Consider the following 11,631-nt stretch of genomic DNA (forward strand, 5'->3'; position numbering starts at 1 on the left):
TGAAATCGGTTTCTATGCGGAAAGTATCTTACTAAACCATGGAAAAAATATCTGACCCCCTCCCCCCTTAAAATTTTGCTTATGCGCGCCCATGCCCCGAACCCCCTAAATGACGACGGACTTACTTGTGGCTCATTAGCAATCTTCGTGTTTTCATAAGCACTCAAGGATTAGTGAGAATTGCTTGAGACTCAATGAAGGTACCCCCCCCCTCCCAAAGCCCAATATCTAAGGTTGTGCTTCTGTTTTTGGGCGTCCACTGATGTCCTGTGAATTTCTTCATTTGAAAGGAAGTACTGCTTGGGCTATTTACTCACGTTCTTAATAAGTCATACATATCATTTTATTACCAATCTCTGAACTCTCAATATTTATTACCACAGTATCCAACTATTTATTGCTGCTTTTTCCAAAGCTTATGCATAACGCCACGGGGTTGGAAAAGCGATATACAGTTTCTTTTGACACAAAAGTTAATATTGTTTCTCTTGAAAGTTGCGTATGCTGTATCTATGTTACAAAAAAAGAAAAGAGAGAAAATATTAAAATTTTTAATGAACTATTTCTAATAAAAAATGTTACAACTATTATTTTGCAGAAAAAGTTTGCAAAATTACTGCATCTAGGGGTTCCCCCCTCCGCTTAAGAGCAAGGATGCACCCCCTCCAAAATAAGACCCCATAACAGGGAAAATACCAACTCGAAATACTTTCTTTCCCCCATAACAATTTCGATGGTGCAGCGCGCCATGACCTCCCCAAGGTGGGTACCCCTCTGCATCTATGTGTTTCGTAGTTGTCCCCTCCCCCAATCGTGAGCAGCACCCAGGATACCCCTTTAAAATTTCTATGGTACGGTTCGTGCCACGATCCCCTTGAGTGGGCACTCAAGGGGGTCAATTTATATGTTATCAAAATTAAGGTAGTTAGTACAACGAGGGGGCCTCCATAGCTCTGTGGTAGAAGCTTCGTCTTCCAAGCCGAAGATCGTGGGTTCGAATCCCGCCTGTGCCTTGAGTGTTCTTTCCTTTTCTAGTGTTGTAAATCTTTCCTGTGTGTGTCCGGAGCCAAGGCGCTTGGCACGCAGTCCTCTATCTATGTGAAGCTGTCTAGCTTCTAAATAAATAGATAAATAAAGTGCAACGAGAGGGACTTCAGAGCAGACAGCATGATTGAAATTTTTAGGGAGAGGGGATCTCATTTTGGGGATGCATTTGAGGGGAGGGGACGTCATTGTTCTTGAGGGGGAAGAGGAGCATCTCTGATTTAGGAAAGATTTTTTTTGGTGCAAATGGAATTTTATAAAAAATGCGAAAAAACTGTAACGTCATTTAGTTTGTTTTATTATAATTCAAAATATATAACTTTAGAATACAGAACGAACCAGTTTATTTTCTTAAACTAATTTGCATTTAATGATGTTTACCATTCTTGAAAATACCAATACATGAAAAAAAAGTACACTTAAAATCGGAAAGAACATACTCCTTCAGGAAGTGTTTCCAAAAAGGAGAAATAAACTGCAACTGTATTGCTTATGGTATCCACTTTTTTTTGGCATCATGTTCGTCATGTTGATAAGAATTCGCCTTGAAATAGATGAAGTCGCCAATATGGTAACCATGGACCCAGGATCGTTCCTGCATTGACCGACGTGTATTAAAATGGGTTGGGAACGTAGAATCGTGTGGAAATTTCCCTTCCTGTATTTCTATCATTGTGATGTCTGTGTTATGGAATAAGTGAATGAAGTCTGATGCTAAATAAGTCAATATGATCGACAATAAATTTGCTGTGATTAAGTTCATATCCAGGCATAAACTGCTGTTTGGTTGTCTTATAGCAGCATGGATCATAGGCATGATATTTGCAGGTTTACTTTTTGTTGAAAAAAGCTTTTGACAAAATTTCTGAGTTTATTTTTTCTAATTTTGTTTATTTTTATGTACTTGGATTATTTGTGTCGTGTGTGTTTATGCTTGTTGTGAGATTAATTTGTCCACAGTGCAAACATTAATCTTGTTTTTAAAGTCAGGTTTTAAAAACATCTGTACAATAATTAATCGTAATAGTTGGAAAGCAAAAATGTCTTGAATTTTTGATGAAACGTTTGCTTTTTCTTGTTTATATAAACGTGGCTCTTCTAAGTTTACATTTTGGGAAGGGGGGGGGGGATACTTTCATACACTTTGTTTGAGTAAAGAAACACTGAGCAGAAAGATGATTTTTTTTAATGCATCCAATTAAATACCAATCATTTTACAGGTTTACCCCTAGTTATGCATACATACAAAATTTCCTTCCTCCTTACAATGTATCAAAAGGTAAGATTGAAACTGAAAAGCAGTAGAGAAAGAAATTTCATCCCGGCGAAACTGGGGGGACACGGTTTTACGAGAATCCATTAAAATTTTAACATAGAAATAACAAAAGAGCATTGTTGAAATGGAAATGTGAGAAACTCCTTTTAGTTTTCGATCCTTTCTTTTATATATACAGTGAAATCCCTTTGCAGTAACCTCAAAGGACCACAAGCAAATTTTTGTAGAAATAGAAATTTGTTACAATGGAATTCCAACAATGTAGCTTGACAATTAAAATGACTAAGCATTGTATTGAACATTTGCCTTGCATCCCAGGGCAGTAGCGTAACTAATGGTTAGCGAGAGTAGCTCTCATCAGGGGCGCAGCAGCCAGGGGGCGGCATTTCCACTGATTAAAAAAAAAATTAAGAGTTTTTTTTTTATTTAGAATTTTTGAAAAATGTTTTAAAAAAACTCGCAAGAAAAAGAGCTAGAGGAGGTATATATAATCTGCTGAGAAGGAACATTGGGCATCATTGAAAACAATTATAATGAGAAAAAAAAAACAAAATAGGAAAAAAAAAATTACAATCCTGCCTCCTATTTGTTGAATCAGTTAATCAAAATGTTCCAAAAAATTTTTTGTTGGGGGGAGGTCACAATGACCTCTGGTGACTTCCCATGTGGAAAGCTCTGTTGCAGAATTTCTTTAGTTCGCCAGGGGCGCTAGACCCCTTATGCTACTGCCCCAGAACTCCTGGTCAGGAAAAATGAGTTGGGCACAGTAGCCGTGCTACAGGGTTCGGTTATTCTATTGAAACAGATATTTTGTTGCACTGTACTTAAGGAATTAGTTTTTTAAAAGTGTTAATCCTGCTTCAAGTACAGTAGAGAACCAACTTTACAGAATGCTTACGTGATTTTCTTCATCGAGATCCAAAATTCGGTGCCCTCCCAGTTTTGCTGACACAAAATTTCCTTCCCCCCATTTTTCAGTTTTAATTTTACTTTTTGATTTACGTAGGGGGGAGGGAGGGGTTTAAACGTCAGCAAAACTGGTAAACCCGAAAATCCCCGTTTTTTTGGATTACTAAAAAGTATTACTTTCTGATTGTCACTATAGTGCAAATTACAATAACAAATAGTAGCTACACTGCATTTTAAAACAGGAAGCAGTAAAGAAATGCTTGTTTGGAAAATATTAAAAGAAAGAACATGTAAAATGAAGAGTTGAATTTCAAATATTAATCCTCATTAAAATTTACTTGTTTTTTCTGTTTTTTGGCGGGAAGTCATTGATGAGAAATGTCAAGCTAGATATACTCAGTCTTGTATAATATAGACGAACGCGCGAACGGCGTTCTCAGAAAATTTTTGGATCTGCAGAAATTTTTTTCAAACCGCTAACATTATTTAAAAAAAATAATTAAAAAAAAAAAATTAAAAAAAAAATTATTTTTTGAAGGAAATTAAAAAAAAATAAAAAAATTCCAGTTTATTTCTGTTAAAGCCTTTTAAAACACATGTGTGAAAAATATCATGGTTTTGGCAGTTTTCTTTAGTTGATGAAAAATAATCACAAACAATGTTATTGTAAAAACAAATACAAAATACAAATACAAAAGTGACGACCAGCAACAGGCTCTGGGCCCAGCTAGACTGGTCCTAGTCAATTTACAATCCCCAGTGAAGATCAATGGCCCTCTTAAAACTGTCTACTCCTTTGCTCATTACCACCTCTTCCGGTAAGCTGTTCCAAGGTTCCACTACCCTGCTAAAATAATAATTTTTCCTGATATCCATGTTAGCCTGAGATTTAAATAGCTTAAAACAATGACCCCTTGTCCTGTTTTCAGTGCCAAACTTTAGCCCCGTAACATCTTTTGTTTTAATAAATTTAAACAGCTGAATCATGTCCCCTCGGTCTCTTCTTTGCTCAAGACTGTACATTTTTAGCCTTCTAAGCCTGGAATCATAATCTAAGTGGGAAAGTCCACTTATTAGCCTTGTAGCCCGCCTTTGAACCCTTTCTAATACATTAATGTCTTTCTTAAGATAAGGAGACCAAAACTGAACAGCATACTCCAAATGGGGTCTTACCAAACTTCTATATAAGGGCAGAAGAACTTCTTTAGATTTATTTGAAATAGATCTATTGATAAACCCAAGCATCTTATTGGCTTTGTTGCTAGCAATGCTGCACTGTTGGCTAAACTTTAAATCCTGACTTATTAGGACCCCCAGATCAGTAACTTTGTCTGCCTGACTAATGACTGAACCTTGCAAATAATAACTTGTACACTTATTTCTATGCCCTAAATGTAGCACTTGACATTTCCCAACATTAACAGCCATACCCCATTTATCAGCTCACTCCGTAATATGATCTAGATCCTCTTGCAGCTGATTTGCTTGTTCTTCATTTTCTACAGTCCCCATAACTTTGACATCATCAGCAAAACAATTCATGTTCCCAGAAATATTTTTGTGAATATCGTTCATAAAGACAATGAACAAAACAGGCCCTAACACTGATCCTTGAGGAACCCCGCTTAAGACCTCACTCCAATTAGAATAATTTCCCCTTACAACTACTCTTTGTTTCCTTCCGGTCAGCCAATTTTTTATTGGCCTACCGGATTGGCTGACCGGATACAAATTAGATGATTGTTTTAAACACTTTTTTTTTTGACCTCTTTCAAATTTGAATATAAATTTAATTGTTTATTCAAGGGTAAGTTAGGCAAAATAATTATTTTCAAAAAATTTTCTAGTTAGGATTTGTGTTCGCAGAAAGCTTTTCATTTTATCTAACTCTGGGTATGCTTTTTCTACAAGGACAAATGAAGTGTAAAAATATTTGAATAAAAAGTAAGAAAGTGAAAATTTATTTGTTTCATATTACAAAAACATAATGATGTTGATGATATAGTTTGTCATTTGAGTTTGGCAAGCGCACTCGATTCTACCTTAATTCTGTTGCTTATTGTTTACAAATCTCTTGATGTCCAGAAAAAGGAAGATCTTATAGATTTATCACTACCTAGTTTATTCTCCTATTTCTGAAAAGTGCATAATGAAGGAATCTTCTAAAGTGAACAAATTTTATACATGTTTGCCCACGAAAAGTGGGTTTTGGCAGAGATTGCAACATTGAAATTTTTAGGGGGGGGGGGGGGGTCTTCGTGGTATTTGAGTAGAATGGGCATCCCTGGTTTATGCCGCATAATTACTATTGTGGGTCACAGATAACTGGTTGTTCTGCCATTTTAATCATTGCATTTGTATGCCCTATTTGGCTGTGTATTTCCTGTTTGTCTGTAAAGGGAGGGGGAGGAGCAGGCAACTGCCCTCTCACATCCAAAATTAAAGGGGCCTTGCTCCCTCACTTTTCAGTGTTAAAAATTAGTAAACTATTGAAAAATGATTTTTTATAGGATGGATTGATAGATTTTACGAAAATAAAAACTGAAAATTCCAAATAAATGGACTTTTTTCATCTTACAGTAGAGCCTCATTTTACGCGGGGGTTACGTTCCACGGAAACGCTGCATAAAACGAACGCTGCATAAATTGAGACTTTATAATAGTGTTAACATAGAGGTTAGGTTCTGTAGATGAAAAAAAAAATCCATTCTAGTGATAGATAAATATATTTAAATAAGCTTAATGTGTACTTTTTGAAATAATGTGCATAAAGAAAACATGAATTAACTTAGTGCTTATTAAAAAGAGCTGTTTATGTTATTCTTTTGGCATACAATTAAAAAAAGAATTCTCTGTTGTTCGATGTGGGGTATTAACACTTCCATGATCTTTCGCTTAATCTTCATGACGGGATATTCCTTCACTAGTAAATCAGATCATTTCTCGCTGTCCAGGAATGGCTCAAAATTTGCAGTGAAAGCTTTTGGTTGTATGTCATTGGTGTTCTCATTGGTTTTGTTCTCTCTTTGTCACTTCTAAAAGTTCTTTCTGTGAATTCTAAATTGTGAGAGTTTAATAACTTAACTTCTGGAAAGTGCTCTTTAACTAATCACACAAAATGTCCCCAGTTGCCAAAACACGCTAGTTAGCAAGTCAAAATGCAGTTTATTACTTGTCATCTACAATCTCAGGAGTTGGGATTTTGAAAGAGAGGGAAACTTTATCTGTTTGCAATACCGCATTTGCGTAAAATCAAAACTTGTCTGCATAAAATAAAATAAAGGTGTCAAATTTTAAATCGCATATAATCAAAACCGCGTAAAATAAACGCGCGTAAAAGGAGGGTTACTGTATTTCTTATGGATGGAACTTTGAAATGAAACAGGAAAGTCTACGGTGGCTATCTGTCCTATGTGTGTGACTTTTGTTGTCATATTCCAGATTTTAGAAGGTGTTTAAAACCAGTAATATAGCTCAATTTTACAAAAAAAAAAAAAATGGCATTAAGGCCACGCCCCTAACTCCCCCCCCCCACTTTTTTTATTTCCCCCCTTTCCATTTTTTTGGTGCACCAGCCTCCTGTCCTTTAACTTCTCATTAATTTGCATAATTTCTTCATGGTTGTGCAGTTTTCAAGAACATGAGCCTATAATTTTATTCAAAATTTGACTTTAATTTAGCAGTCATTTTTAAAGTCTTGTTCTGAGTTTTTCAGAGACCTGCCATTGCCTCCCTTAGATCCCCCACTAAGGGTGATGTCCCCTAAAATTGCCCCTAGCTTCCCATTTTATGCTCTGACTTCTCCTTTTTCTTCAAAATTCCTATGCTACTGTTCACTAATTACTTATGATAATAATATTGCATTATTCATTTCTGCATTCTTTTACAGTTATGCTTATCGGCAGAAATAGTCACTCCAAAATAAGAGTACAAAGAATGTATCCATTGATTCATCCTCTTCAGCACAATCGATTGCCTCCTGCTTCTAGCTTCAAAATGGTGAAAGCATTGAGATATTGCAATCCTCCTAGTGATATAATTGTTGGACAAGAAGGTAACTATACATCATAGTTATTTCAAGTATTGCTGCTTATATTTATTCATATTTTTAAAATACATCCACAAAATCTCGGCATGACGAGAAAAAAATGTTGCATGGGTTAAAATTCAAAATTTTATTTTTAGCTTTTAGAGTGTTACCCTAATGCAGTGGCATACATAGCACCCCCACAACCACATGAGGTATGAGGGTGTACACACTGACAAAATTTGTTTTTGTATCCATATTTAAAGATTATATTTAGTTTTACCACCTAAAAATAATTTGGAATGGATTTCATTCTACTTTACGTTCGAGTTTGCTTCCATGTTGGAATCCAACTACATAGAAAAATACATAAATTGTTTTACTGAATCTCGTATGTAACTAATTGCATTGTTTACAATTCATTTTGATTGTCATTAGTTTAATGCTGAACATAATTAGACTGCATGAAAAAAAAAGGTGCATAAAATGAGCAAAAAAAAAAAGGTTTGAAAGTATAGTTTGGCTCTGGTAATTTGATGTTTGACCTTGGACCAGATCATTTATGTTTGCATAATGTTCATCTAAAAATTTCCCCTCTTTCAACCCAAATAATTGTTATCTTTATACAAGCAGGCTTTCCTCACACCAATTTAACAAATGAAATCTCTTAAGCCTTAGTGGAATGAAACTGAAAGCCAACTTACCTGAGCCAGACTATATTACAATTACAGTCTGACCACCAATAATATGGAAAGGCAAACATCCGGTTTATTTGCGGAAATAGACGCATCTATTAGTTTACAGGGGTGGTAGATTGTTTGTTACAAATATGCACTTTTGCGTCTTAATTATTTAGATGAGTTTTATAAGAATGACAATTTGTTCAACTCTATATTCTATCTATATTCTCACTACAAAAATTAATTGATTTATAATTTTACAATATAATTTTGATTTTACCATTTTGCTCACCTTTCTGGACAAAATAAAAGCATTTTATTTTCATTGTGTTGTTTCTATGGAAAAGTCTTTTTGTTTCCCCTTATTCTATTTTAGAGAGTGCAATAAATTAATAAGGCGCTCGTGACATTATAAAATGCGCTCATCAAAATCCCTTCAATCCCATCGCTGTTTCCCTTTCTCTCCTGCTAGATTTATTCAGATGGAATCGTCTTAACTTGGCCAATTGTCAAATTACATATAATTCGTGGTCAAACTGTATTTAAAAGCACTGTTTTAAATTTTCTTACCAGTTTTCTGATATGCATTTCTTCATTTCTGGCACAGGTTTCTTGCATTGCATGCATGCACATATTTCTGAACTTTAACCTTTCTAAACTGACTTTTCCAATTTGTTTATTGTAGGTAAACCACCTGTAAATGGAACTTTAGATTTTGTGTCTGTTGTAATTAGACATGGTGATCGTGCTCCTCTTCGTCCAATCAGGAATCAATCTATAATTAACTGCGGCACTCCACCTAGTCCTCTTCTTCATAGGTATCTTAGAACTCTTAAGCACTTACGTGGCTCTGCTAAACATTTGTATCCTTTTACCACTTTTCCTTTGCACCCTGCCGAAAAACATTGCACATCCGCTCAAATGACTTTAGCTGGAGCTCACCAACACTTAATGGTTGGCCATGTACTTCAAAAAGCGTACATAGAAGATCATAATCTTTTGGATAAAAACTGGACTTCTAATCATATTAAATTGTACAGTACTGTGTATTCAAGAACATTCCAAAGTGCTGTTGCATTTCTTTTCGGGTTCTTGCCTAGTTTTAACATTTCAAACATAAAGATCATTCCCTCTCCTGATACTAGGTTTTGTATGACTGATTATTATTGTCGATGCCCTTTGTTAGAACACTTACAAGCACTGCTAGACAGAAAAATGAAAAAACTTTTTCATTCTCATCCTGCTGTTGTGCATCTTTTGCAAAAACTGAATCCCATTGTTAAGTTTCATCCAAACCATTCTGACATCTCAGCACCAATAGGAATGTTTGATAGTCTCATGGGCTATGTTTGTCACGGCTCTCACTTGCCTTGCATTCCTGGTACAAATGAATGTGTCACTTTTGAACATGTGCGCAATCTTATTGCTTATCTTGACTGGCAAGGACGCCAGTTTGTGCGAGATGGCACTCATACAAGAACTGCTAAACTGAGAATGCAGGGCTTTCTCGTACATCTGGTCAACAATATGAAAAGTTTTATTAATGGAAAGGTGACATCCCGATTTGTTCTGTATTCCGGTCATGATGTAACTTTAGAACCTCTTTCAACTGCTTTAGGTATTGATGATGGTACCTTAATCCCATATGCCTCTCGTATTGTTTTTGAACTGTACAGTCATACCGTGAACAACAAGCTGAAGTACGTCTTGAAAGTATTGTACAATGGCAAAGATGTGACAAAGTATTTATCCTTTTGCAAAATGAATTTTAGGGAGTCTTTAAAGAAAACTGAACAATATTCTGATTATGGTGTTTGCCCATTTGAAAGTTTCCAGAAATTTGTCAAAGAGGATTTTGTTTTAGCAATGGGTGCATCATCATTTGTAGCAGCCTGTGATTCTACACATGCAACTTCTGAAGCTTTTGATGTAAAATATAGTTCCTATGTTGATGAGTATTATAAAGCTTGAATGCTTTGTCAGCTACTTACCAAATCTCAGTTCATACATTTCTGTCCAAATGTACATGGTGTTTGAAAGGTACAAAACGTGTTGTTCTTCCATAAAATCGAGTTTACTCATTCAAAACAATCTTTGTAACTATGTAATAAAGACTTTCAATTTATTCTGTTCTATATCAGACCTGCCAATTTCCCAGGTTGTGACATTAGATGGATAATTTTGTAGCCTATTTTAAAGTTGCTATGAAATTTTATACTTTGACGATTTTAATGAATTTTTCAATTTTGAAACACTCAAAGTACTTATAACAATTTTATAGATGAAATGCAATATTTATTATCTATTTTTTTATATTTCTGTTATATCTACTTAAATATTTACATTTTATTTATATCTACATTTTATTTATTATGTTGTTTGTTTGTTATATACTTTATTACTTTAATACTAAAAGTAAAACCAAAACATGCTAAGCATATACAAACATGCTTTGGGGTACTTACAGAAAATTATTTAAAGATAAAAGTAAAAATCAATGCTTTTAAAGAGAAGAACTTTTAGCTGAAACAAAGTTAAAGTCCTGAATTGAATGATAAAATAATAAAATTGAAGAAAATTTAAAAAATAAAATAAAATAATATGGGTAGGTCGGAGTAAATTTGAATTGTGAGCTGAGGATTGTTGTATCAGAATAAAACTGGTCTGAAGTAAACTCCTCAGAAAGTAGAGTATTCTCATAAATGTAGAAAACATTTTGAACCAACCAAATTTGTGGAAAAAACGACTCAGGAACAGGTTAAGTTTTATTCTGCTCAATTCACAATAGCCAATTTGCGTGAATAGGGAACTTTATAGTTCATATAAAGATCATCAAGGGAAAGACTCACAAAAAAATTATGTGATTATATGTATTGAAAGAAGTTCTCAATTTAAGAACTAAGTCAGTGAGATATAAACTGAAACTTACTTTTTAAATTAGAACACAACAATTTAGCTGTGTCCAAATTTTGTTTAAATATTTTGCAGTGGAAGAACGTGGCTAGTGTGCATAATATTTTTTGGTTTTTAAAAAATTTGCCTGTGGCTGAGAATTTATTCATTTATTTTTGTTTTGCAGTTGAGACTATTAATTTTTTTTATTCACATTTTAAAGTATTAATTCTGCAAATAAAATCTAATGTAGAATTTTTTTATTTTTTCTTATTTTGAATAGTTAAACTCATTTAAGTCATCTCAGAAAGTCTAGTCAGCTTATTTTTTTTGTTCAGTCAGTGTTATATACATGAATGAATTCATACAATATTTCTTCCAAAGTCCCTGTTTTGTGAATTTTTGTTTCATTTTTACAAAATCATAGTTTTGTAAAGTTTATGACATTTTATGGGAATTTTTTTTCTTCTCGAGCTATTATGGGACTAAAATATAGAGCTAAGTTTTTAGTGTTCTGAGCAAATTTTTTGTATAATTTCTATGTAAAAAATGCATTTTATTTTATTTCTAAAAATGTTTTTTGATGTTTTTTTGTGTTACAATCTGTCTTCATTGATGATGCTAAATTTGTTGCCAGTATGGAAAAATCATCATAGTCGATTACTGGTCTGAAATAGACATTTTGTAAATATTAATTCAGTGAGAAAGTAGGCAAATCAATTTTTTTTTCAAAAATTTTTGACAAAATCAAAGCATTTGGAAACATTGCTTTTTATGCTAATTTATGCAAGGAATTATTCTGT

General features: G+C 34.0%; 1 protein-coding gene across 1 annotated transcript; it reads left to right on the forward strand.

The window, feature by feature from the left end:
- Positions 1-1,693: 1,693 nt before the first annotated feature.
- On the forward strand, positions 1,694-9,907 carry LOC129228360 (2-phosphoxylose phosphatase 1-like). Its single transcript, XM_054863039.1, has 3 exons — positions 1,694-1,872; positions 7,119-7,283; positions 8,622-9,907. The coding sequence occupies exons 1-3, from the start codon at positions 1,773-1,775 to the stop codon at positions 9,905-9,907; spliced, it is 1,551 nt and encodes a 516-aa protein (XP_054719014.1). The 5' UTR covers positions 1,694-1,772.
- Positions 9,908-11,631: the final 1,724 nt, after the last annotated feature.

The sequence above is a fragment of the Uloborus diversus genome, chromosome 8 (assembly GCF_026930045.1).
Source record: "Uloborus diversus isolate 005 chromosome 8, Udiv.v.3.1, whole genome shotgun sequence".
Classification (NCBI taxonomy): domain Eukaryota; kingdom Metazoa; phylum Arthropoda; class Arachnida; order Araneae; family Uloboridae; genus Uloborus; species Uloborus diversus.

Bases quoted from the DNA above. Each gene is read 5' to 3' on its own strand.
- LOC129228360 (XM_054863039.1), top strand. From the start codon at position 1,773: ATGATCGACAATAAATTTGCTGTGATTAAGTTCATATCCAGGCATAAA. The intron at 1,873-7,118 runs GTTTACTTTTTG...ATTCTTTTACAG, and splicing joins CATAGGCATGATATTTGCAG to TTATGCTTATCGGCAGAAAT. The intron at 7,284-8,621 runs GTAACTATACAT...TGTTTATTGTAG, and splicing joins TATAATTGTTGGACAAGAAG to GTAAACCACCTGTAAATGGA.